The 27,775-nt window shown below is 37.5% G+C and overlaps 1 protein-coding gene across 10 annotated transcripts; it reads left to right on the top strand.

The window, feature by feature from the left end:
* Window positions 1–27,585, top strand: LOC128031535 (la-related protein 1B-like). Of its 10 annotated transcripts, none has more exons than XM_052619830.1 (21): window positions 2–756; window positions 8,061–8,131; window positions 9,255–9,314; window positions 10,359–10,584; window positions 10,895–11,017; window positions 12,859–13,021; window positions 16,194–16,338; window positions 16,422–16,596; window positions 16,757–16,995; window positions 17,193–17,312; window positions 17,410–17,772; window positions 19,097–19,214; window positions 19,314–19,471; window positions 19,650–19,756; window positions 19,897–20,057; window positions 20,197–20,341; window positions 22,046–22,155; window positions 22,397–22,524; window positions 24,616–24,690; window positions 25,025–25,093; window positions 25,799–27,585. In XM_052619830.1, the coding sequence occupies exons 1-21, from the start codon at window positions 402–404 to the stop codon at window positions 26,195–26,197; spliced, it is 3,510 nt and encodes a 1,169-aa protein (XP_052475790.1). In that variant the 5' UTR covers window positions 2–401; the 3' UTR covers window positions 26,198–27,585. The 10 variants fall into 10 exon arrangements, with proteins under 10 accessions (XP_052475798.1, XP_052475790.1, XP_052475791.1 ...); XM_052619831.1 differs by having other exon boundaries at window positions 3–756; window positions 10,362–10,584; window positions 19,894–20,057; XM_052619829.1 differs by having other exon boundaries at window positions 3–756; window positions 19,894–20,057.
* The last annotated feature ends 190 nt before the right edge of the window (window positions 27,586–27,775 follow it).

Below are 27,775 nucleotides of genomic sequence, written 5' to 3'. Positions count from 1 at the left end.
CGTGTGGCCGCGAGGGGCGACAGAGAGGCGCCACACGCTCGTTCAATGACTCGTGGCCGTTCGTTCGTAGTATTTCCTTTTATTTAGGTGAGTTGCAGATCAGCCAAATAGAGGAGTGGGTCGAAAACATTGGCAAAGTTTTAATTATTTTTTTCGTTTTTGCTTACTGTAATCGGTGAGTGTGTTCACACAGCATGGGTTCTTTAAGGGATCGAGCATTTTGACATTTAAGAAGACGAAAAAGTCCGATGCAGCTATCCGCCGCGTTTCAAGCTGCTGGCTGTCAACTTGTGCTCTAGCTGCAACGGCTTTGACCGAGTCTTTTTCTCCATTTGTCCTGGAAAATAACTACTGCAGGATAGTAAAAAATAACAACGCGAGGGCGTTTGTGCTTTTGAACCATGACCACTGAAGTTGCGAGTGACTTGGACGTGACAGTCAGTTGTTTGGGCGAAGGGAACCAAAACAAGTCGGACACTGATCGACCCAGGAAACCCGATCGAGAGAGCCACGAAGAGGGTCAGCAGGATCCTCCTCAGGGCGACTCTAAACATCAAAAACAAGGGGTCATGGAAAGTAAAGCGGATGGCGAAAGCACGGACAACACGAACGACAAGGAGAACGAGCAGAATGCATCGAGCCACAAAGCAGAAACTGGCAAGAAAGTGATCGAGGCTCCTCCGCCAAAAGTAAACCCGTGGACGAAGAGGAACGCTTGCCCTCCTAATAATACCACCAACAGCTCGCTACAAACAGGTAACGTTAGGGAGTTTAAGCTCACAACAGCACACATATTTATGCCTCCAACAGTGTTTATTCTCATGCACACATGTGCTCTGTTAGCTCGCATGTGCTACTACTGCGGCCATTAAACTCCCGTCAGTTCACTTGTATGCCCTTTTTCGCTTGACCGTGCACCTGTGCTTTGAAACAAGCAATAACACCGGCCATTCTCTCTATTTATGATAATTCATAAACTTTGTGCCCATATCTGTAAAGTGTGTTATTCATACATGGTCAGAAAAATGGACCAATCAGTGGCGGGGGCGTGGTCTGTTAGCTTTAGCACCGGTGATGGGACGTCCGACTCATTTCAGCGAGTCGGTTCTTTTGAGCAGCTCGTGTGATTGACTGATTCAGCCGTTGTTGTACGTTATAACGTCGTCCCTGGCAACCTGGCGTGATATAATGCCCTAAAACATTTGAATATAAACGTATGAGGACATTTGCTGTTTATTAAACTTGTATTATTTAGAACGTTTATTGTAATTTGATTAAACAACGTTTAATTTGTGCTTAGGAGCTGAATAAAGGGTTCAAACAGTAAACTATAATTAGAATTTACATTACATTAATCAGTCCTATAATTACTGTAAACACGTTGATAAAACTGGCATTAGATTACGATTCATAAACAATTCAGAGATCGCTTTGATCTCATTGAAAAGATCCGACTCTTACGAATTCATTCACGAATCGGACGTCACTATTTAGCAACACCTCAGATCGTTTAATCCTGTAAAGCGATATAAAGCAATGAAAGTCAAACTACTCTGCTTGATTCACATATCTGAAATGGTCTATAAGTGGCTGTTTAACCGTCACTGCAGTGTTTTAGGCTTTTACTCTCGGAGCCTCGTTTGTGGTTTGGCTGACATATGCTGTGCTGTCCTGGCTCGCCTGATTAAAAACACGACTGTTGATAAAAGTTAGATAGTACGTGAAACACGCATATAAGAACATGTCCGTGTTATGTTACTCGTATGTACTTATATAGATTGTTGTAATAGGTTTTAGGCTAGTTTAAGTAGTTTTAGTTGTGTTAAACGCACTGCATGTTGTTGTCAGGAAGCCCGGAGCTTCTTTTTTTTACCATTTGTGATGTGACCAAATATGGTGGTAGTGGGAATAAACGCCCATCAAAAACTCCCGTTCCCACTTGATTCTAACGACTGACCCGTGTGTTGGGTGTATTTGGACAGACTTGCTGATGTGGGCAGATTTAACCCCTCTCCCCACCCCATCTGATCGAGTTGCACTGGAGCACGTGGAGTGCTGAGCACTGCAACTCCAGCAGGAGCTCATGAGAGGCCTTTACACCCTCACCTCTCTACACTGGAGTCTCAACCCCACTCATACAACTGTTAAACACTTCTTCAGCACTTAAACACTTAGTTGTTGGAAATATATATATATTTTTTCAAAAATATATATTTATCTCACCTAAAAGTTAGATCATGCTGTGCATTTTTCTTTACACTCATGCAATTGTTGCACAGTAGCTTAAACTCAGCACAAAAAGTTGCTCAAGCAAGGGGCAAAACATTTAAAATACTTTATCACAAACATTCTAAATTAAAACTGGCCCCTGACAGAAACAGTCAGCTCTAGGGTTGGGCCGACAGACTCCGATTGCTTATTTACATTATGGCTCAAACAGTGCATCTCAGGAAAAATAGATCTGATTGCTTCAGGTCATCATTTGACTTTGCAGTATTTTACATAGTTAAGTCATAACTGGAAAAGTTTTGACAATTAAGGTGCAATTAATTTCACAAAATTTCTGCAAAATTCTGCAGACAAAAAAGGTCCATTGTCTGTTGTCAATAGCATATGAAAATGAAAGCTCACACCAAAGTCACTTAAAACCTGTTGGCCCGCCTGGAAAATTGTATGACCAAGTTGAAAATTAGCGAAATCTGCATGGAAATTTTTTTTTTATTCACACACAACATTTCACAAAGCAACGTTAAGATGGCCACACCTTTATGTGTCTGGATACCAGCTAGACTAGTATTAGAGTGATTGGATGGGTGCCCACCTGATACATAAAGTACACAGTTTATTAGCAATGCATTAAAAGTTTTTTTTTTTTTTTAAATATAGCTGGAAACTTGCTTTTTTTGTAATTAAACTGAACTTTGTGTGATGTTCAGGGTGTTGTGTTCTCAGCTGAAACCAGTCACAGTAAAATTCTTCAGCCTTCTTTTGATTTTTCAGATGAACAAATTTCTACATATTGCTTCTCTAGCATCATTTTTGGTTACAATGAAGTGTGTCCACACTGCCAACTTGTTTCTCTTTTGAAAATGCGATGTTGTGAAACTTTTGGACCATCATTATATTTTGTTTGTTTGTTTTTTCCTTTGTATGCAGTATTGGGTGATAGACATTTTGTCAAATAGAGATGATGTTTTCAAGCCACTCCTGGCCAATCAGTGTTGTGTATGGTGATTAAATTCCTCTGTCAGTCAATGAATGATTGAACCCCTCAGTTGAATTACATTCCGTTGAGTAGGCCTGTCTGAACTACACAGCCAATTTCCTGTTTTTCCTTATGACAAAACAGTTGTTCAGTTTGAATGGAGACGTGTCTTAAATGAGCGTTTCTCCTTTGTGGTTTGACCGAACCAGTACAGTCTGTTGTTGTGTGACTTATGTCAATCCATATGCATTGCACGTGTCATTGTTCTGATGGAAAAAACAGAGCTGTAGATCGTGCTGACCCTGTTAAGCCAAAGCTGGGATTCAAGTCATGATTCCAAGTATTTGCTAATGGCACAGTGCTATGAAAGATGCTCTCAGGTTGATCCTCAGGGATCCATGTTGAAAACAAGAAATGTGTGCGTTGCTTTGAATGATCAGAATGCTGTCAGAGGATATATGGACTGATAACAGGGCTTTAGCTACCATTACTCTGGTCTTAGACTCTGTACACATGACTTATTAGCTGACATTTGAGAATAGGCTGCTCCCCTGTCAAACAACCATGGGGTTTGTTGTAAGCAGCTTTGTCTGTTTAGACTGCAGAAATACCTGAATGTGGTAATTTTTTTAGGTTCTAAAACTTTTGGCTTAATGTGAATACCACATTTTCAAACTCTAGTTTTAGGTGGTGCAATGTTTATGGACAGTAAGATGTTTTTGAGCAAAGCCTTTTATACCTAGACCACAACCTAAATCACTCTATCATCTTAGAAATCATTCTAATATGCTTATATATATATATATATATATATGTATATGTATGTATGTATATGTGTATATATATATGTATATGTATGTATATGTATATATAATTATCATAGTTGAAAACTGATGAATAGAATGTTTTATTTGACCGATACACCACTTGGTTTTAAAACTTTTCTTGAATTATTATTTTTTTAACTATATGAAACCAACATGAACACAAAGAACATCTTGAATGAATTTAAAACTGGATTTGTTTGAATTTAACTTTTTCTTCTTTCTTTTACTTGACAAACTTTTGCTAAGCTTTTATTGATGGGCATAGTAAAAGCCACCCAACTGGTTTTCCATAATGTTTCTGACTTAACATTTTAGTGATTTTAAATGAGCGTTTGCATCAGATTAGGTTATTAAGCCTCAGGCGGTATTTATTTACTGACAGAAAGGTGTCGGCGGGACAGTATCAGTAGGTTTGAATGTATGGTCACACCCCACACTGTCAGCAAGCGCCCAGTGCCTTATCATACAGGCCATCCTTTCAGTAATGATAAAAGACCCCGGACACTCCCAGGAATAGGCGTCCCTCGGTGTTGCCTGTTTAATCCCGACAGCTTTCTGTGGTGTTGTTTTGTTTTGTTTTTAAGTAAAGAAATTTAAACTGGTTTTGTTGGCAATTACAACAAAGTAGTGTTTGATTCTCCCACAGGGAACAAGCTTTGAATGTTGCTGTATTTCTGAAGAATAAAGCTGATTTGATGTGATCGTTTAAGACTAGGATGTTAATCTTAGACGGTTCATGATTGTTTCTCCACAACCACAAAGAATTTAGACTCCTCCTGTGTAATTGTGAAGCCCCCGATGTTGCAATGAACGGATAGACATTTATCAAGAGTCAGACATATGGTTGTGTCACGTACATTGTGCTAACCTCCTTAACGTTCTTGTCTTTGGGCTAGACTACACCAGAATCAACACTGTTAGCTTCAGCATCATATTCCTTTTGCTGTTTTTAAAAACACTGTTTATATCTGCTAGTGTGACTTTGTAGATCTGTTATTATGGTGGGGGCAGTTTGTCAGGACGTGGCCCAACTCTTTGTTGGTTATGTGAACAGTGGCACAAATACCCATAGGGGCCATGTCATTGTGTTTGGGGTGGTGGAGGGATCGGAATACCACTTTCACTGGTCCTCACAGAAATTTTGTTTTCTGCTCCATCTTGCAGAGGAAGTTAATGTTTTACGTGTATGGATGCATGACCTTGCTGTGCAGGTGCTGGCGTGTGGCTTTTCAATATAAGTGAAGCTGTTCCCAGATAATTGACCATAGCACTTCATCCGTATTGACCTGCCACACTGGACACACAGAGAGAGAGAGAGAGAGAGAGAGACGTTTGTAGATTTTAAGTGAAGATCGGTGATACCCGGAGGATGAAAATCCAGGGTTCATTCATGAGTCATGTGTAGGGCTGAACAATTAATTACATTTGCAATGATATCACAGTATTTTACCACTTTGAATTTTGGTGACCCTCCCTCAAGACATGCTTTAGCTAGTTTTGAGTAGCAGTTGGGTTGGTTTTGTTGTGATAACCTGGCAACCCTGGCACACTACATGCGGAAATATTTGAAAACATATATAATATGAACATACTTCAAAATGGCACATTGAGATTACGCAAGCAGTAACAGTGTTACTGTGCATTTCTGAAGACTTTGACCATAAAATTATATATAAAATTAAATATACAGCAGATGCTGGCCATTCTAAAGATAAATGCAGAAAATGGGACGCAAATGTGACTTCACTCACTTTGTCTATATCGGACGCTATAATTGTTGCATCAAGCCACAACAACTGTACACTGGACACAACAAAGCGACCGTTGCAAATAATTGTAACTTTGTGTCAGTACGTCATAAATAGAACAAGGCATCAGTTTAATGTTGGGTTTTGCCGTGTTGTGTCGCCCCCGCGCTGGATCCTGTGTAGAAAGTGTCACTCATTGTTTTGTGTTCTACTGTATTTTGCCACTCTGGTGTAGAAACAGTGTTTAATGTCATTGGTGAGAAAGAAATCCTGTGTCCTTCGTGGACAGCATGAAACCCACAATAAATAAATAACAGAGGGAATAATAACAGTTATACTCTCTATGCTATTTTTTTAAATAAAATAAAAAAAACATACATTTTTCATAATGTTTAGTGAAATAATTTGGCGTGACCAAAAAAGTTTGAAAACCACTGGTCTTAGGTTAACAGACAATGTTTAAAAAGTGCAGTCCACATGTTTACATGTTTATTACAGTGACTTTAATTTGCCTGAAGTAGTGTGGTAAAGCAACAGATTTGTTTTTATATTTCTGCAGTCTACTTTTAATTTTTGTGATTTGTTTATTAATGTTTACATCAGGGTTATTTGTCATTGCGTTATGTTGTCATAATTACTACATGCCTATCACTTTGGAAGTTCAACAAATCAGTCAATATACTGTGATTGTAGTTCATCATGCATCAACTAATTTCATTGTAACATAGGCCTGGCCTACAGAAGAGAACATTTCTGTTTAATCTATCCAATATTGTGTTTGGTCGTACTATACAATGATTTTTAGCTTTAAAATAAATCACAATTAGATAATTTTCCAAAATCATTCAGCCCTAGTCACGTGAATAAAGAAATGCTATATTTACGGTCATAGTTTGAGTTATTAATTAACTAAACTTTGTAGCCTGGAGGTGTTTTATAGAAAATCTAGACAATGGGTCTCATTCATGAAACACGAGCAGAACGAATTTTTGCGTAAATCGCGTGTAAAGTGGTTTTGGCATAAATTTTCGGAATCATTAAAACGTTCGTATTTTCCAAATGTTAGTTGGTACGAAAGAAATCTACGCCTGCTCCCAGCCACGCGTAAATAGTGCGTTTAACGTCTGAACGTTTTGCTCATTAATATGGCTGCATTTTAATTCGCCTTAATCGGGTACATATTTACACAGCATTTTGAAAAAAAATATTATATATATTAATTACGTACGGTTTTTCTTTTAACTTTTATTATGAGAGCCAGTAATAGGATCTGTAATATGCTGCCAAACTTCCTTTTTTAGGACCTGATACGCCACTAGTACGCTTGAAAATAAAATGTGGCGTTTTGAATGAACTTCTGATAATAAAACTTCAATTTCTGCAGCTGAGAAATGTTTCTTTTTCAGTCGCTTTTGAGAAGACATGTTGAAATCCTTCATTTGGTGTCATAATATGATGCTCATATATAGTTGTCAGTCGGATTTAATAGGCATGATTTATGGTAATTGAGAGTGAGCGTGCACGCGCGTCCCATTTACGACTGATTGGAATTCATTAACACACACACACATTTCACCATCACATCTGACGTTTACGAAGTTTTTGTGAATCAGGAGAAGAGTTTTCGGGAAGTTCTCTTTACTCGCAAATCACTCGGATATTTACTCGTATATTTACGAATGTTTCATGAATGAGACCCATAGTTTGCTTATGTATTTAACAATGTGAATGTGTGAAATAATGTGTTGTGTGCCCTGTAAAAAGCCTGGAAAGGTGTTTTACCTAGTGTTATTAAGTAGTGCGATGACATTGCACAAGTCTTTCCCGTTTGAAATTGTTTTAACAGATGGTTACTAACTATATGGATGCATATGTAATATGTAGGAGTTGGTTTAATGTGTAAATGTCCTCAGAGTCATTATTACTTTAGTTAAACTTAGACATTTCAACTCATATTGCGCATGTAGACTAACTGTGTTCATACAGTGTCACTTATAGTCAATAAAAGCAACCAAAGTGCTCTTGAAAGCTGAATTAAATATAGTAAAATATGACAGTGGGTTAAGGTGTTTTTTTTTGTTTTTTTTTTAGCATTTAAGCATTTATTACACTCAGTGGTTGACTAATATAGTTCTGCTTTTATAGTTTTTTTAAGCTTTTATAGTTTTTTTTACTTTGCAAAAAAAACTTTAACTTTGTATCCTCTAAAAGTATCTTCTTTCTTTCTCTCTTTCTCTAATGCACTACATCAAGTATAATCACTCTCTTGTTTTTGTTCAGTGTCCTCTGAACCCCAGAGTCCTACCAAAGTTGTCCGTGTCAGTAAACCCAGATCCAGGAAGACCAGTAAGGTAAGTCATTTTTATGTAGTGGATCACCAACAGCATTTATTTGTTTAATGGAGATGAAATCATAAACTTTAATCCCTGCCATTAATTATAGATACTCTATAAATCCATAAGGACAGATTACCTTCTTTTTATTTGTGTAAATCTGCAGTTTTATCCTCCAGTCTGTTTGTCTGGGTGTCCTGGATCAGGGGTCAGCAGCAGCCAGTCATTGAGCAGATTGGCTTGTGTTTGTATTTAGGTGGATATTTGTTCGCTCTGTTCTGTCTTTTGTGTGGGTGATAGTCAACAGAGAGTCAGCACATGAGTTTTTGACTTTTACTTCAGTGGGACATTCCAGAGAGAGCACATAGAGGACTCAAATTCAGTCCTAAGTGGGGCAGTAGAGTTGTCCCCATGACTGACTCCAAGGCATGTTAGTTTGTCTCCACTTACTGACACATACAACACTCGACAGGTTCCATGGTACTTTCGGGACTCCTAGCATGTTATTCAGTGCTCATTCCTCATGCATGTGACACGTTTGGGTTGTTTTGACCAGCCTTGTTAGTTTACGCTGGTTACACCCTTTTAACTCCAAGGCACTCCAAGGCCTTACAAATTCACTTTCTATGGTCTAGCTTTAGCATCTGGGACACCCAGGACCCATTTCTGGACGATAGTGGAATCTGATACTCTGCTTGAGGAATGATTGACGTTCCTCCGGTAATAGAAGGTGAAATGATCTCTGGGGAAGGAACAGCCACACTTCCCCCATAGCGTCCAAATAAAGTTTTGTGTGTTAAATACTGACAAAGTTTTTGTGTAGATTGAAACTCGACATGAGTATTTGACGCACAGATGTCAGTGGAGTGAAGCAGCTGCCTTTTCATAAATCATTCAAACTGGACGTTGAGAGAGCATGCATCTGCACATTGCTTTTCAGTTGACTGTTATTAGGAAATAATGTTGTCTTTTTATTTTTCTGTTTGTTAAAATTAAATGAGGTGGTGTTAGTTTTCTGCATTTGCCCCTCATTTCTTAACACAGGAATTGGCTGTTGCAGTAATAGATCACGAAGGAGGATGCAAATTTTCAATACAGATGTAACTTTAGTTTTTTCTTTTTCCTTCATTCCCATCTGCAGTCGAGTGACTTCAGTGACATCACAAACTGGCCAACCCCTGGAGAAATCGCCAATAAGGAGGTGAGGAAGACAATGCATTACAATTTAAATCTTCCTTAATTTTGTTCAGTTTCAGGCCTTTATTATTTGATTTACATAATGAAAACAGTGACACTTTACGTTATTACCATGTGATTTTGATGTGGGACATTGTAAAAATGACTTATTTCTTAGTATGCCCATCTTGATACGGAAGAGCAGCTGTGTATGATTTGCTACAAATGGTCTCTTATTAATATTTCTCATTTTAATTTGTTACTTTAGTCTTGGAAGACCTGGATGCTGTATATGAGTGAAGTTTAAAAATCATGGCAAATTTTAAAGAGAATATGATCTTTTTTTGTTGCAATGTCAAGTTCATAAATGTAGAAATTGCTTTTTGTGGAAAAAAAATTAATTAATTAAAACCCTAATCATATCTGGTAATCAAGACCATTCATTGGTTGTAAAAAAATAAAAAAATGTGAAGCCTGAAATACATTTAGTTATTGAAAAAATAAATTAAGGAATTTATTTATTTTAGATATTCAGATATTGACTTGGAATGTGGGTGTCTACAAGTCTAAAAGGTTTATGAAAGGCCAAAGGAGATTTAGAAGAACAATCGAAACTGCTCTTTTCCATTCAACAAAAGTGGATTGGGATGTAGACGTAACACTAGTTATGTAATCAGATTACTTTTTCAAGTAACTAGTAAAGTAACGCATCACCTTTTAATTTACAGTGAAATATTGAGTATAGATCTCCATTCACTTTCATTGAATGAGAAAGAGCAGCCTGGACATTCAGCTAAACATCATTTTTGTTGTTCCATGGAAGAAAAAAAAACTTTTTAAATTAACTATGCCTTCATGCCTCTCTTTCTGCGTATATGTTTTTCATTGTTTATGGCAGAGTAAGATCTATGAAATGAAAGCTTTATGCACTGTCAAAGAGTGTTCGTTCCATATCATTTGCCTGCAGAGACTTGTGGGAGAAATGTATCCGTGTTGGTTTTGGCTGACTGGACTGCTGGCTTCGTCCAGTTTTAATTTACTGAGAGCTTGATTTGATTGTGCCCCTCAGCAGCAGCAGAATGTGATAAACGTGCAGGTGAGGAAAGGGACGTCCGGACGGAGGGAGAGGAAGAAGGATCACGGGGGAGAGAAGAGAGAGAAGGAGAGCGGAAGTGATGGGAGTGACAGTAAGGAGAACAGGGAGGCGCAGTCGGATCCAATCACAGGACTTTCAAGTGAGCAGGAGACTGAGGATGGAGTGGAAACGCACAACAGTGCCACCCACGGGAGAGGAGGTAAGACTAGACAACATTAACACACATAAACAGTGCATATCCATATCTGGTTTGACCTAAAAATATCAAAATTAAAACTACTGTGGAAACAAAGACACCGACATCTTGGATGGCCTTGAAGTAAGCTAAAACATACCAAAATGTAGTTTCAAAGTGAAATATCCCTTTAATATCCTTGAAGTATTACACAATACTAAATACTTAATTAAATGGTTCTTAATTGTTCATTGTTTAATTCAAGATGACTGTAAATATTTTACACTGTTAATTGAAGTACTTATTTTGTCCTTTTCCTTTGTGTGTTCCTCAGGCTGGCGAAGAGAGAGAGATTTCTTTGATGAGACAGTGAGCGTTCGCAGCGAGGGCAACAATATCCGCGGAGGCCTCAGGGGCAGGGGCAAAGGTCGTGGCCGAGGCAGAGGTCGTGGACGAGGTAACCAATAAACATCCCTAAACAAACTAAACATTCATTTTCACAATCAGACTATGTTAACAATGACTAATTAAAGGAGATTTTTATATTTGAAGTAGGGATGTCAATTTTCATCATTTAATGCTGCAAAATGCATCTATTGCAGCAACAAAGGATTTACAAAACCCACTCAAAAAATCTGTGGTTTAGTTTGAATAAAATGCTAGTAGAAGGATTCTAAAATGAATAGAGGTGATTATGATCATTTGATAAAATGAAGAGAGCACGCCATACATTTGAGATAACTTTACTGACCGCTGAATGTGCCTCTTTAAATGGTTTCCTCGTGCTCATTGTTGTATTTTAAAATGCAATTGCAATGTTTTCAACTGACATTAATGCCATTTTTAAAAAAAAATGATCTCAAACGTAACTGTCGTGCGTGTGACTGCGCAGTTAGAGAATCGCTTCCATCGGCGCTGCTGCAAAACAAACTGTTGCTCACATGAAACATTTTTATCTGAGTATTATGACCAGTACTTAATTAGATCCTGCTTGATCCTGTTCCTGAAAATGTCAGATTTAGAGTTTTTGCGTTCTGGTAGGCTTGTTTTTCAAAATCCGGCATTTACAGTGCATTAGATCATGACAGTATGTACATGTGTGCATACGAGGATGCAGGTTTGGCTGGATTTATTTGGAGGCTATTGCTCACGTTGGCACAAATCCAAATGTTTCCATATTCGCACTGTATTTGAATGTTAAAATATTATTTATAATGTAAACTACTAGGCTTGTGCTTTACACACATTCGCATATAGACGGAAAAGATCATCCTCTTCATATGAGTGCATGAGGCTTCAGCGTGATCGAACAGCAGATCTTTAGGTTAGATGTAATTTGCAAAAGTGTTTACTTTCATTTGTGCGAACACACAATAAAAAACAGAAGATTTGTGCTCTTGTAAAATAAAGCAAACAGACATAAAGCGCATTGTCATCCTTTCCTTTCCTTTATGGAGCGCAGTGCCACACTTCTGTTTTAAATCCATCTTTATTAAGTAAGATATATTTTGCTTTTTTTTTTTTATGAAAACAAACTGTTATTTTTATTCTAGGCCTATTACTTACTAGGGATGATTTTCGAATATTCAGTTAGTCGATTTAATTACAGAATATTGTTCAAACCCGTTTTAGGAATGAATAGCCTAACTGTCCTGTGTCCCGCAGCACAATGTGAAATAATTATCTGTTATATTGACTTAGTTACTACATTTCTATTGATTTCCATGTTGAAGAACTTTGTGTTGTTTCTGTTTTAATTTAAATCACATCAAAAAGCTTAATTTGTACAATATGAATGAATGATGATGCATTTATATATGGTCACAGTCACTCACATACTCTCGCATGTGTTTTGCGCACAAGGCACATGTGGCCCAAGATTAAATCGGTTAACCGACCATTGATAGCTTTAATCGAGTGCATCTCTTCTCGACAATTAATCGATCATCAATTAGTCATTGACATCCCTAATTTGAATTTTGTGTGTCTTTATAACATAAAAGTGAATAAAATGCACTCAATTTCCTTTCCTTGAAGAACTTTCCATTTGTTTTTTGTATGTGTTAAGGCAACATAAAGGTTTCCCAGGGCTTGATATAAGCTTATCCTGGTAAAAACAACTAAAAGTGATTAGGATAAGAATCATTTTAAACTTTAAAATCAGTCTTCTGTGTAAAGCGTTAATGGATTTAGTCATACAACTCAGTTTTAGGGTTTAGGTTTCACTTATTCCGTGTCAAGTGTATGTATAGAAATATAAAACCTGTTTTAACTTGTATCATCTCTCTCTTATTTCAGGTCGCTATGACTACTCCCACAGTTACCGGGACACTTACCCGGAAGGGTCCACTGTTCCAGCTGAGTTCGGCACTAACATGGTCTATTACTACGACGATGGCAACCGCGTGCAGATGTATACGATTGAGGAGAATTTACTTAAAGAATACATCAAACGCCAAATGTAAGTTTAGTGTCTCTCTTCTCTTTGAATTCAAACAAAAACAGCACACGTTTTGTTTTTCCAGCTGTCCAGCTTTCAATTTTGCACATGATTTCTTTTTATTGGTCACATCACAGCAAATGTAAGACTTTATGAGGATTTGTACTTTCAAGGTGTGTTTGGTTGTATTGTATTCTCAGTGTTTCATGCATTGCCGCCAGCAGGAGGAGCAGCTGCAGCATTAGGCGGCCTGGCACTGCCTGTCTGTGTGTGTCCTTAATTTAGCTCGTCTGCCTTATGGATGATGGGGAAGAGGTCAGAGAGATTAGGACAGAGGACACTGGGTGCATTGTGTGTGTGGGTGTGTTTCCTAGTTAGTCAGAAATAATGACTTTTACATTTCATGTGGAAATGAAAAAGCGTATCAGTTTTGCATAGTCAAAGTGTGTGTGTGTGTTTTACCCAGCATGAGGTTAGTGTGTGTGTGTGTGTGTGTGTGTGTGTGTGTGTGTGTGTGTGTGTGTGTGTGTGTGTGTGTGTGTGTGTTTTCTTGCCCATGTAATCTTCTCCACGGAGTTCAGCCAAGCTTACTTCACTCAACACTGATCATAACGAGCTGAGAGTCCACAGGGAGTGCTCTCGCTCTCTCTCTCTCTCTCTCTCTCTCTCTCTTAAACACACACACACACACACACACACACTGGCTGTTTAACACTGGTCTTTCAAAAACAGGATCGCTGCTTACTGATGAAAAACTGTTCACAGATCAGTAAGAAAGATGGTTCTTACGCAAATTTTGGTGGGGCTGAAAACACCATGGTTTATAACGGGTAGTCTTTAGTTTCATTAATCTATTATTTGTTAAATATATAAGGTGATTTTATAAGGTAAAATCACATAACTTTATATTTTATATAACTTTAATGGTGTATATCCGAGTGCTGCCTTTGTACTTTTGACTGAATTGCCTAGCAACTTTTGTGATGGCTGTTGGTGTTCAATATTTGAACACTTATTAAATATTATTAATAAATAAATAGTAAATATTACTATTTAGTATTGGGAAGCGGTGTTTGTGATGTTGATTTTTAGTTACATTGTTGTGCCATTAGATTGCAACAAGAGACTTTTATACTGAAAGAGACTGAAACAGCGTTGTAAACAAGAAAGTTATTTTTACTTTCAAATAACACCTTGTAAGACGCAGCAAACAAGTGCTCTGAGCAGTGCGGTCATCTGAAATCACAGATGAAATGAAAGAACGCCAAAGATATCGCTTTCCTCAGCAGACATTCAAACTAATTCTTTTTTTGCGAATATGAAATTGATTCATTTATTCATTAATTTTTTACGTGTTTTTTAATCTTATGAAAAGAATTTGCATTGTTTCCATTCAGAAAGCACATTTTATATATCAAATATATATATAGGCTCTGCGCCCGAACTCTACTTTCAGTGGAGGGTCTGGGATGATTTTTGGATGTATCTTTATTTTTTTATTTTTTTAGGATATGTGTGTGTCCATTTGGCATGTTTCTTAATTCCTTGTCTTGGATGTTCTCAGAGGCCAGTGTCTACTCACACTTAAACATACAAGTGAGTGAAACTTGCGCAACATCTCCGCTGAAACTCCCAAAATCATTTACCGTATGGCACATGGGGCGACCCGACCTCAGCTGACTAAAGCTGCTGGAATGTGAGGTGTGTTCTGGGTGGAGGACACAGCGTTCCTCTCAGAGCACTTCTGCTTCTTACAAGAGTTTTATCAAATGTTTATGTATGTTACACATTAAGGAAGCTTTTGATTGGTTGATGTATATCATTGGTGAAGTCTCTCGGCTTCAATCTTCAGGTGCTTCATCAGGGTACTTTGTAGGAACTTGCGTGCGTTAGGAGAAATGTAATCAACTTTTCTTCTAACCACTTGTACACAAAATCCCTTAAAAATTACCATACAATATTTACATATGAAAATGAGCAGTGATAGTGGAGGTCTGGTCTGCAGTTTTGGTCTCACTGCAATCCTGCAAGAGGCTTTGTGCTGTGTTCCTCACCTTACACAATACACAATACCCAGAGGACAGAGATGGAAAGAGAAGCGGCGTTGATCTGTGAATGCATATGTTGGTGGAAAAAGAGATGGAGGGATGAATAAGTAAAGGGTTATGAGATTTCTGTCTTTGCACTTATATAACAGTTAGTTTAAGTGCAACCACCTGCAGCAGTTACAAGACTGTAATCCCCAGCTGCTCTTGGATATGATTACATGTGTTTTACACTACTCTGAATGCTTAGCGATAAATTGTATTAATTAATGGTCATATTAAAAAGGATTTCTCACATAGTCAAATATCAAATGAAAGGGCTTATATTGCTGTATTATTTTATATTGTTTTAAAAACATTGTTAAATTATTACCAATAGGCCCAGTTTTATAGACAGGACTTAGGATAAACCAGGATTAGGCCATAGTTCAATTAGGACATTTAAGTAATTTTTATAAACCTACCTTAGAAAAAAGCATAACTGGTGTGCATCTTAAGACAAAAAGGCACTGTGTGCAGTAATGTGGTCTAAAATCTGAGATTGTTCTTGCAATCTAGACTTTTAGGTTTTTATAAAATTACTTTAAGTAAAAATATTCTGTTCATGTAGCTTCCTTGTCATTAAAAGAGATACTAAATGTCTGAAATACTAAGATACTATGCGATATTAATTTTTTACTTGATTTATTTTTTATATAATTTATAAAAAAAATATATATCTTAGAAAAACGCACAATTTGCTCTATCGGTCTCATTCCTTTGGTTCACACTTTATAGACTTTCTAAATATCTGATTTCTTGTCTTTTTATACCTTTATGCACATTAAAGGTGAATTGAAAGAAAATAATATTTTATTGCCATTATACCAGAAGTGCATGCAACAAATAAAACTATTAAATGCTATTCACATGCATTATAGTCTGTTTTTATTTGTATTTGTGTTTTAAGTACACCACTTTAACTATGTGATGTGTACATAATTATATCTAAGTTGTATATAATTATATCTTAATTGCGTATATACATGACGTAGTGGTTCTTATTTAAATGCACAGTAATTAGAGGCAGCAAATGTAAAACTGTGCTGTTAAATTATTATTTTGGAGTTTAAAGATGACTGTCTGTTTGTTTGTTTGTTTGTTTTTAGTGAATACTACTTTAGTCTTCCAAACCTGGAGCGTGATTTCTTCCTACGGAGAAAGATGGATTCAAAAGGCTTTTTGCCCATCTCTCTGATCGCCAGTTTCCACAGAGTCCAGGCCCTCACCACCGATATCAACCTCATTAAGGAGGTGACTATTGACCCTTCCCCTCTGCTCTATCAGAGATTGTTCTCTTTAGCTGTGTTCTATCTGGTTTTTGTGTGTATGAGCAGGCGTTGAAGAACAGTGAAGTTGTGGAGCTCGTTAATGAGCAGATCCGTAGGAAAGAAGAACCCGAGCAATGGCCTATCCCGGCTCCCTCTCTGGACTCCCCTCGCACAGATTTTTCCCAGCTCATTCACTGCCCTGAGTTTGTCCCAGGACAGACGTTCTCCTCCCTCGGCAAAGGTTCTGATGTGTTCCACTGTTTAGCTTTTTTTTATTGTATTTTTAATTGTTTTGCAGTGTTGTTATGCAATTACACCGTTATTTAGCTTGATTCTGAAAATAGCAGCCCTCATCACACTTACTTATTTGCTTGCAATCTCTCTCTCTACATGTGCCAAAGTGTCGTCCTCCCCAGTCAGTCAGCACATAGATGAACCCGGTCTGGTAAATGGCCAAACTAGTGATGACACAGATGCAGCCAAACCTCAGTCCAAAGAATCCTCTCCTTCAGGCTCAAAAAGCAGCTCTAGTGAAGATGGGAATACACCTAAAGAGAGGTCCAGCAGTCTCTCTGACCCAGATGCCCAGCCGTGGATACAGGTGGAAAAACGGCATAGAAGCTTTACTGGAAAAAATAAGGTACTGCCGTATCAACTATTCAAATGATAGTGTACAAAATCGCTAAAGGGCAATAACTGATAAGCAGTGCATGAAACAAATAATAGGGATGCACAATACACTGTTACTAAAGTCAATTTGGAGAATTGATCACCTACATATTTCCTTTTCCTCCTCCATATTTCTTCATCCATTATTTCTTCTCTCCATAATTCCAGTCCTGTCCTGTTGGTGTGCAGACCTCAGTAACTCCTCTTCCTCCTAGCCCTCCTCCTTCATCTTCTCCTCCTCTTCCTTCTTCTCCTCTACCTCCCCTTGTTGAGTTGTCTCCATCTGCAGTTGAGTATTCCCCTCTGCTTTGTGTGTTCTGTTTGCATGATTTTTTTTTTTCACATTTATTATAAATAAATAAGATATGTTTCATGTTTGCTTCAGGAGCCCAAAGAATTGTTTCAGTCCAGCTCAAAGCAGCAGCCTGAGGCAGATCAGGAGGAGCTGGACTTCCTGTTTGATGAAGAAATGGAACGACTCGCAGCGCCTCGCAAGAACACCTTCACTGATTGGTCAGATGATGATTCTGATGATGAACTTGATGACCGAGATGTAAACAAGATCCTGATTGTTACTCAGACCCCCCCTCATCTGCGGAAACACCCTGGGGGTGATCGGACGGGGAACCATGTGTCTCGTGCCAAAATTTCAACTGACCTTGCCAAAGCCATTAATGATGGTTTGTTCTACTATGAACAGGATCTTTGGACAAAGGAAGAAGGGCAACCAGAGTGTGCCAATGCCAAGGTGAGAATAGTTGTGCCCTCTAAATTATTTATTACATGACAAAAAAATTCCTCATTCACCTGTAGCAAGTCATCATCCACCTTCACTGTATGTAAGAGAACAGCTTTGAAGACTGGAGAAATGATGTCAGAGTCACATGATCCTTCAGAAATCATTCTAATATGCTGATTTTCTGCTCAAAATAATAATTTTTATTATCAATGTTGAAACCGTTATGTTGCTTAATATTTTCTTTGGTAACTGTGATCATTTTTAAGGATTCTTTGATGGATAGAATGCATTTATTTGAAATAAAATAATTTTGTGAAAATGTAAGACAAAGTCTTTAAGGTAATTTTTGATCAACTGAATATATCCTTGCTAAATGAAAGAAATCTTATTGACCCTAAACTTTTGATCCCTAGTGTAAAAAAAACAAAAAAACAAGTCCACGTTCAGCAGTAATATGGGAATTTTCTGCTGCAAATGTTTGAATTGCTCTGTGGTGACCAAAAATATGCTGAAATATTTGCTTAAGATCTAATATCTCACATTAGGCAGCACATTGTGTCATCGCTGATTTATTTCTCAACCAACCTGTGCACTCTTAGATTTGGCATGTGTTCACAGACCTCTTTAGGTTTTGAAATGTGCTAATACCTTTCAATATCATATTATGTTTTATTAGCACGGTGTCATTTGTTTTTTAACAGAACAGTGACAAATACCTGTATGTACCCTTCACAGACGGCCAATCAGACGAGAGCTCTGTGAAAGCATGTGGTCTAGGATGTGTATATTCTTTTAGAGGAAAACTTCCAGGAAAAAAACTAATGTATAAGCCAGTTCATACTAACATCAACTGAATCTGAGCCATCTGCAAATGTCAAAAAAGCTGAAAGAATGTGGGGTCAAATAATTAGAATCGAGTGGGTGCTATCAAGTTTATAGTTTACACAGATATGTGTTTGAACTGTACTGTGTTGTCGGGGGTGCACGCCTGTTCCCGCTCATGAGAGTTGTAACACCTGGATTAACTGTGCCAAGGTCTCTGTGGGCTGAAGTTCAAAAGTACAGACACCTGATAAACAGCTGCGCAAAATGACAGAAATGAGCATGTGTTTTTATTTTTATTTTTTAGATCATTTAATTTAAAATGAAACTTGTGACTTTATTGTTCATACAGGCAGAAACTGGAAGCCCATCAGGGCACTTTGTCTTCCTCTTGTCCTCTTTATTTTTAAATATGGAGTGTGATGCTCTACTTGGTGTTTTTATGTTTTAGCTCTCTAGTAGTTGTTTGTTTGTACTCTCTGTAATGTGTCCATATGTTCCACTTTTTTAGGAGGTGGAGAACTTCAAAAAGCTCAACGTGATCAGCCAAGATGAGTTTGAAACTCTGACCCCTAAACTTCCTGTTGATCCCAACCAGGAGGTCCCGCCCCCTCCACCATGTCAGACAGGTGATTATCTATCAATCTATCTTTATTTTATTAGTAAACAAGCAATTAATCCTAAATAAAATTATTTATGTATTTAAATGTATGTATTTTTTTGTGTAGATGATTCTAGCATGGCTCATTCTCTCCCCACGGATGTCCCAGAATCCTCCAGTGTGCCTCGTACTCCACGTACACCACGCACTCCTGGAAGACAGGACCCCACCAAAACCCCACGCTTCTACCCTGTCATCAAAGATAGCGGAGACCTTGATGGAAAAGTATGTTTGTAACAGGCAAATATATTCTGGGATTAAAAGGATGACCTTTTTATGTGTATTTTTGTAATGATACTTATGTATTACCTGAGATATATTAACATTTATGCTTAATGCCGGAGTTCTTATATTTGTCATAACCATGTGCAAATAACCAGGTTTTTTTTTTTCTTTCTTTTAGACACCCAGAAAGAGGAAAACCCGTCATAGCTCTAACCCTCCACTGGAGTGCCATGTAGGCTGGGTGATGGACTCACGAGAGCACAGACCCCGCACTTCCTCCATCAGGTTTCTGGCTTTTTTTGTTTTTTTTGTCATGCACTCATTACTGAGATGCCAATATTTCAGAGACTTGAGACACTTGAGAAAGTTGGCTCTGCCTAATGGTTTTTCTTTCTCTCCCATTATCCTCATCCTCTGTACAGCAGCTCGAATGCGTCTCCGTCAGAAGGAGCTCCCGCGCTGTCAGGCAGTTACGGCTGCACCCCGCAGTCCCTGCCTAAGTTCTGGCATCCATCACATGGGCTTTTGAAAGAAAATGGCTTCACCCAGCAAGTTTACCACAAATATCGCAGAAGATGCCTTAATGGTACAATGATTGTTTGTTTGAACAGCTGTTCTATCTTTATCTACATTTATTTATATATATATATATATATATATATATATATATATATATGCACTTGTTTTATTTGAATTTCTCATTTTTGTGTATTTTCTTTCCTCAGAGAGGAAGCGATTAGGTGTGGGTCAGTCTCAGGAGATGAACACCCTCTTCAGATTCTGGTCCTTCTTCCTCAGAGATAACTTCAACAGGAAGATGTATGAGGAGTTCAAGCAGTTTGCCCTGGAGGACGCCAAAGAGAACTACAGGTAAGAGTCACAGTCCTGAATTCTGTGTTTTATCTGCAGACCCTGCCTGAAGAAGTTCTCCGCCTTTGAGAATTCAGGCAGCTATTTCCAGAATAGCCAGGCAGTAAGTCAACCAAGTTCATTTGACCCCTTCTCAAGTGCCTCCAGTTTGGCAGGAGGGTGCATAAATTACATACCAAAAATATAAATGTTTCTGCCCATGAGTCCCTCGGACTACCGTATTTTCCGGACTATAAGTCACACTTTTTTTTTTCATAGTTTGGCTGGTCCAGCGACTTATAGTCAGGTGCGACTTATTTATCAAAATTAATTTGACGAACCAAGAGTAATGAACCGAGAGAAAACATTACTGTCTACAGCCGCTAGAGGGCGCTCTATGCTGCTCACTGCTCCTGTAGTATACACTGAAAACAGCTGTAGATGGTAATGTTTTCTCTTGGTTCTTGGCTCTAAATAAATGCGATTTATAGTCCAGTGCAACTTATATATGTTTTTTTCCTCATCATGACAAAGTTTTGGACTGATGCGACTTATACTCAGGTCCGACTTATAGTCCAAAAATACGGTATATACATAACCAGTGGTTTAAACGTAGGTATTACAGGTGCTTCAAAATTCTCCCAATTTTAATTTGTTTTACAGAAAATGCTACAGAAGACATGAAAATGAATAATCCCTATTCTTGAAAATAATATATTAATTTAATATTGAAGTGAATGAAGTGAATGAAGTGAAGTGAAGTGAAGTGAAGTGAAGTGACATTCAGCCAAGTATGGTGACCCATACTCAGAATTTGTGCTCTGCATTTAACCCATCCGAAATGCACACACACAGAGCAGTGAACACACACACACACACACTGTGAGCACACACCCGGAGCAGTGGGCAGCCATTTATGCTGCGGCGCCCGGGGAGCAGTTGGGGGTTCGATGCCTTGCTCAAGGGCACCTAAGTCGTGGTATTGAAGGTGGAGAGAGAACTGTACATGCACTCCCCCCACTCACAATTCCGTCCAGCCCGAGACTAGAACTCACAACCCTTCGATTGGGAGTCCAACCCTCTAACCATTAGGCCACGACTTCCCCTTATTCCCCTATTGGCTATCATAGCAGTAGCTTGTTAGAGAGTGTTACAGCTGGCATTTATGTTCAACTTACATAACACTCACATTAAAATGACTGAAAAGTCTGAATCCTATACAGGGATGCATAAACTCTTCTGGTTGTTTATTCACAGATTGTTTGTATTAGTTGTTGTGTATATTTCAGTACTAAATTCTGAATGCTGAAGGCTTGGACTCCTATTTAACTCATGCAATATTAAAATCATGTAAAATTTTTAAAGCATCTTGAACTTAAGATGCTTTCGATCATGCAGATTCGTAAACAATAAATTTCCTTTCATGCAAAAACAAAAACAAGTTTTTGCAAACAAAATACATATTTCTGGTAAGCCAGATCATTGCAAAATAACATTTCAGAATCTTGTGTATGTTTTTTGGGCACAATATGTCTTAAGGCAAGTGCAAACTGTACTGTAAACTATACCAGCTCTGACTTTCTGCTTGTATAGCATTTGCAATGCTTATAGTCATGCAAATAATTGCACTGGTAAAGGACATATAAGGTTTCTGTATACTGTCTGCTGTGCTACCTGGGAAGGCCAACACTAGTTTCCTAATGTGTGTTCAAATGTTTGTCATAGGTACGGACTGGAGTGTCTGTTCCGGTTCTACAGTTATGGACTAGAGCGCAGGTTCAGACAGGATATCTTCAAGGACTTCCAGGAGGAGACCATCCAGGACTATGAGAAAGGTCAAACATTCATAGTTTAGTAAAACAAAAAAAAATGCAAAGGCTGAAATCTTTATTGTGCCATTTTAACTTTGCATATCACCCACCATCTCCGTGTCTGATGTTTTGTGGGTCAAATTCATTTTACATTGGTGGAACCTTATTTATAAACCTTTTTTTTTTTTTTTTTTTTTTTTTTTTGCTGAAAGATGTGTCGGCGTGTGCTTGCATCTAATGTTTGGGGGTTTGTTTATACGTGTAGGTCAACTATATGGACTGGAGAAATTCTGGGCTTTCCTGAAATATGCAAAGGTGAAGAATCAGCCCATTGACCCCAAGCTCCAGGAATACCTCAGCAAATTCAAGAGCATTGATGATTTCAGAGTAGATGTGAGTATAAGCATCAGTCTTGAATTGTAATTTAATCCCAGAACAACACATTAACCCTCTAAAAGCCTAACATACTAAATAGTAGTTAAAAAAAATTTTTTCTGAAATGGAACAGTTTTTTGTAAACTTAAAATCAAATCTAAAATAAAAAGGTTAATTTGTGTGTTTTATGTTTAGCATAATTTTCTTAATATGATATAGCAGAATATGGAGCTCATACTCGAAGAAAAACGTAGGAATTTTATTTATAAGTGCAAACTGAAAAAAAAAATGGAATTTGGTTCAGTTGCTGATGTGTGTGTGCTCTTGTTTTTGTGACATATCAGGACACAACTCTGTATAATGACACGGATATGACATATGAGGACATAACCCATCTCCCCATTTTTCAAAACGCTTATAAATCATACAGAATGAGTTTTTTTGAGAAAGTAAAAATGCACAAAGTTTCCTGTTAGGTGTAGGGTTGGTGACTGTGTAGGGCCTTAGAATATACAGTGTGTACAGTATAAAAACCATTATGCCTATGATATCTCCCCACTTTTCACAAAAACAAACATGTGTGTGCGTGTGTAACCAAAAAGTATGATGAAATTCTGACAACTTTTAAGCTAAATTAATTAGATTTCATAACAGTATATACCGTATTTTCCAGACTATAAGTCGCACTTTTTTTTCATAGTTTGGCTGGTGCTGCGAATTATTGTCAGGTGCGACTTATTTGTCAAAATTAATTTCACATGAACCAAGAGAAATGAACCGAGAAAACATTACCGTCTACAGCCGCCAGAGGGCGCTCTATGCTGCTCAGTGCTCCTGTAGTCTACACTGAAGACATAGAGCGCCCTCTCGCGGCTTACTAGACGGTAATGTTTTCTCTTGGTTCTCGGTTCAAAAACAAATGCGACTTATAGTCCAGTGCGACTTACATATGTTTTTTTTCCTCATGACGTATTTTTGGACTGATGCGACTTATACTTAGGTGCGACTTATAGTCCGGAAAATATGGTAATAGATTATGTGCATAAAATGTAAATCCTAAATTGCTTCAATCCAGGAATTGTTTATCTTGAAATATTACTTAAAATATAAAGAGAATTCTTTTTATATAATATTATTTTCACGGGCGTAATTTCCTATGGGGACAGGGGGGGCATGTCCCCCCCACTTTTCAAAATCCCGTTCGTGTCCCCCCCACTTTCAAATTAGTTTATGATTTTTTTTTAACCGCGCGCCGTCATCGCCACAGAGGAGCAGGACGGAGCAGAACCTGCCTGTCTGTGTCGATGCGCGCGTCCGCGTACAGGCAGGGACGTCTCGTGCACACTCTAAATAGTGTAAGCGCACTAAAAGTTCGACTGAGCAGCCGGTATCACAGTCAGTCATGAAACGCCAGCAACAGATGACTTTAATGTCTTCATGGATGAAAAAAGAAAGGAGATGTGAGTTGGTTGATTAAGTAAATTAGCTCAGGTCAGGGTAATCAAAATGTCTGTCTACTTATTTTTTTACAGTCTATGGTCTACACCTGTTGATGAGCTAACGTTAACATACACTGTTGCTAGGTAACTTCAGAACGTTAGCTAGCTAACCTAAACATTTAATGTTGCCTTGAACATTCTGTGTCCACTTTAAACAGCAGCGTTTTCTGTCAGCAATGTATGACAAGCAGACTCTGGCTGCTGTTATAGGCTACTCAACTCATTATACTCAGATGCAGAAACAAAATAAGTCTTAATAATAAATGTTTTTCTAAACTTGAGCTATTGTTGTTCACTTATAATATTTGTTCATTTAAAATGGAAGTTAATTTGTAAAAATTGAGTTACTTGTTCAAAGAAAAGGCTTGATGTCGAGCCAGCCTGAGTTAGCCTATATTTAATATAGTGTTATGGTTATGTGGTGAGCCTGAGTATAGTTTTACACATCAGCCCAGTCTAGTCCGTAAAGTTATTGATACGCAGTAGGTTTTTTTTTACACATTAATCTGAAAATGAATGTGGCACACCCAGTTTTTAAAATGTACATCCAGAGACTCTTTTCTGGCTATGTGGACTCAATATGATCATAACTCAGTTGTTTTCATATCAGAGCACAGATGAGGTGGAGCTGCTTCAGAACAGAGAGGGTGAGATAGGGAAAAGCAGTAGCAGCACAACGTTACAGGTAGGGTTATGTGCTGTATGAAACGCCAGGTGATTTTGATTTGTTGGTGATAAAAGGGAAGAAGTGTACATGATAAATAGTGAATACAGTTAGAATATTATCAAATTAAATGTTCTTCTTGTAGGAGCCAAACTGCGTGTTGTTATTTGTTTAGAATATTTTTTTAACATGGTCACATCATCACATGGGTGTGGTTTCATATTATTTACCTGCTCACTTGTGTGGTAGGAGAGAAACAGAATCAGGCCCTGATACTTTTCTGTTCACTGTTATAATATAGTTTCAGTTGTGATGAACTTTTGTTTATTTTTTTTATGCCATGCTTTCATATCAGAGAACAGATGAGGTGAAGCTGCTTAAAGACAGGGAGGGTGAGACAGGGAGAAGTAGCTCAGAGTTGCAGGTATGTGCTGTGTAAAGGGTCAGGTAATTAATTTTAATTATGTCATGTCAGAAACAGGCTAGCACATTTTCATATTTCATAGGTGAGACAGGGAAAATCTTTAGTGAACGTTTTTGATATATAAAATTATTCTCTCAAGTCTTTGGTATTCAACAATAAATAAAGTATCTTTTTCTTCTACATAGTAGCCTATTATTCTTTTTGGGAGAATTCATCATTATAAACAACTTAATTATTTCCTGGATTTTGTATTACCATAGTCCCTAACTGTATGTAAATGGTGGAAATGGGATTCAAATCGAAAAAAAAAATTCCCCATTTTGTGCCCCCCCCACTTCTCAAACCAAAGTTACACCCTTGATTATTTTATAAAAATCAGTAAAGATTTTACAGCAAAAAGACACGGTAGGTGTTTTTAGAATTATACTAAAAGGCTTATTACTTAGGCCTACTTAAAAAAATTTTTTTTTTTTAAATCAATAGTATAAACTATAGATCAGAAGGCATGTAGTAAATTGTGCCCGACAGATTTTTCAGCAGTTTTGATCATGTTGATAATTTAGAGGCCTTAGCTATTTGTATATCATGTATTATACATTAGGCTCTATAGGGTTAATGGGATTAGTAAGTACACATTTAATCACTTTCTAATTGTTAATATTAGTCTGTTGAACTCTAAACCAAATGTAATTTCCCTTCTCTTAGCCACCCATAGCAGAGGATGGAGTAAGGAGGAAAGCACACTCATCCTCCACAGGGGATGAGGTGAAACGTAGGCGGCACAACTCAACATCATCATCCAAACAGACCCCAGTTGCCAAGACGTCTTCAGACAATCAACCAACCGCAGGAGTGATGGCAAAAACAACCACAACGGATCAAGCCGCTGCCCCAACAACAGGGAAAACCACCAATCAACCATCAGCCAAGCCAGTCACAGCCAGTCAGAAACCAGCGCCTCTTAACGCCAAAAGCAGCACGGCTAATGACCCGTCTACAAAAGCCCCACCCAAAGAGAATGTGAAGAAGAATACCTCATCAGATGCTCGTAAAGGAGAGGCGGCGACGAGCAAAACCAACGATGCCCAACAGCCAAAGAAATGAACATCTTACTACACTATATACAGTATTTGAGTGTGATTCTAACTCTGGAGCTGTGAAAAGATTTTCAGTGCTGGTGCTGGCTTACGTTTTTCACCACAACCTCGGAAGTGAGCCAGTCAAACGTTAGAGCAAACACCAACTGTCAGACCGTTGCGTTCACAAACTGAAGAGTAAACCAGAAATATCTTTATGTTGTACAAGGTGCATTTTCTGGACAGGTTAACTTCCATAAGAATTTTTTTTTTTTTTTTTTTTTCTGCAGTTAGTAGTTTCAGAATCAATGACGCATTGTGAACTTGTTTTGCTGTAAAGTTTACAAAAGGTGCGTTCCTACATTGAATGCTGTTTTATCTCTTTTTAAAATTAGTTTTACCTTTGCAAATGCCTTACATTTCAAAAGCAACTATATATATATATATATCAGCTTAAGTAATTAATAATATCTTGGTTTTTAAGTGTTTTTAATTTGTGCGAAATGCACTGCACACATATTTAGTTCAGTTATTTTAAAAACTCAAATAAAAAAAACTTGAACTGAGGTTGACACAAGATAACACACTATATAGCTTATTGCATTTTTTGCTCTTTTAGATTGTGTAGGAAATAAGACAGTGATGGAATACTAAGTTCTTTATGCTTTTATGATTAGCTGAGTGTCTGAGCTGAATATTGGAGAAGTACGTAGATATCAGTGGCGAGGGATTGTTAAAAAGTGTTAACATCATCAGGAACTACAGGATTTGTCCTGCCTTTCAAATGAATATTAGGTCGTTCACATTGCTGAGCTGGTGATCTTGAAGACGCCACGTCTCAATTGATAATTTTGACTTAAATTGGAAAACATCTGTGTACTTGAAGTTTCTAAGAAATGTTAACTTTTTGAAAGGAATTATTCTTCCTTTTAAATTTTGAATCCTATTGGAGTTTAGTTTGAGATAATTTATTGTTTTACTCTCTTTTGAAAGCTTAATTGATTATAATCTTTTTTTTTTTGTTGTTGTTGATATTACTGAGAGAGTGTAGAATGCTGCAAACATTGTGTCCCAAAGAATACTTTTATTTGCATTATATTTTTATTTTTCACTTTGGAAAAGTAAGTAATAAAATTGAATCTGTGTTTTTTTCTCACTTATGATCAGTAATCAGACACTGAATTAATGTCCCGATTGTATCATATTTGCTTATGAAACCTGTACATAGAAAAATATTAGAAGCAGCTCTCTAATTTCAATCAAATAATTTTTATTGATTCATTTTATTGTGGTATTTTTGTTTGTGTGCGCTTGTGTGTTGGTATGCATGTCGGTTAAAAAAAATTATTTCCTCAAATTGTAAAATGTAAAAAAAAAAATTAAAATATATTAAAATCTGTTTATAAAACCCCAAAATAACATGTATTGTATTTCTATGTGCCTTACACATTCCACATGACACATTTTGGGAAAAAACTGTTATTTGGATTACTGGATAATGATTTAAAAAATAATAATTTTCACTGACAAAGAACAATATATATGCCCAATGTTTTAATACAGTTGAGCATAACCTGAAGCATGTGTGCATTTTCCATGATTACGG

Source organism: Carassius gibelio, chromosome A17 (assembly GCF_023724105.1).
Source record: "Carassius gibelio isolate Cgi1373 ecotype wild population from Czech Republic chromosome A17, carGib1.2-hapl.c, whole genome shotgun sequence".
Taxonomy (NCBI): domain Eukaryota; kingdom Metazoa; phylum Chordata; class Actinopteri; order Cypriniformes; family Cyprinidae; genus Carassius; species Carassius gibelio.
The sequence above is the reverse complement of the archived record's forward strand: the minus strand, read 5'-3'. Positions and strand labels throughout refer to the sequence as shown.

What these genes read in the sequence shown, in the direction of transcription:
- LOC128031535 (XM_052619829.1), top strand. Translation starts at nt 402, where the DNA reads ATGACCACTGAAGTTGCGAGTGACTTGGACGTGACAGTCAGTTGTTTG. An exon ending in TCGCAGAAGATGCCTTAATG is followed by an intron (nt 20,058 to 20,196) that starts GTACAATGATTG and finishes TTCTTTCCTCAG; the next exon opens with AGAGGAAGCGATTAGGTGTG. An exon ending in GAAGTAGCTCAGAGTTGCAG is followed by an intron (nt 25,094 to 25,798) that starts GTATGTGCTGTG and finishes CCCTTCTCTTAG; the next exon opens with CCACCCATAGCAGAGGATGG.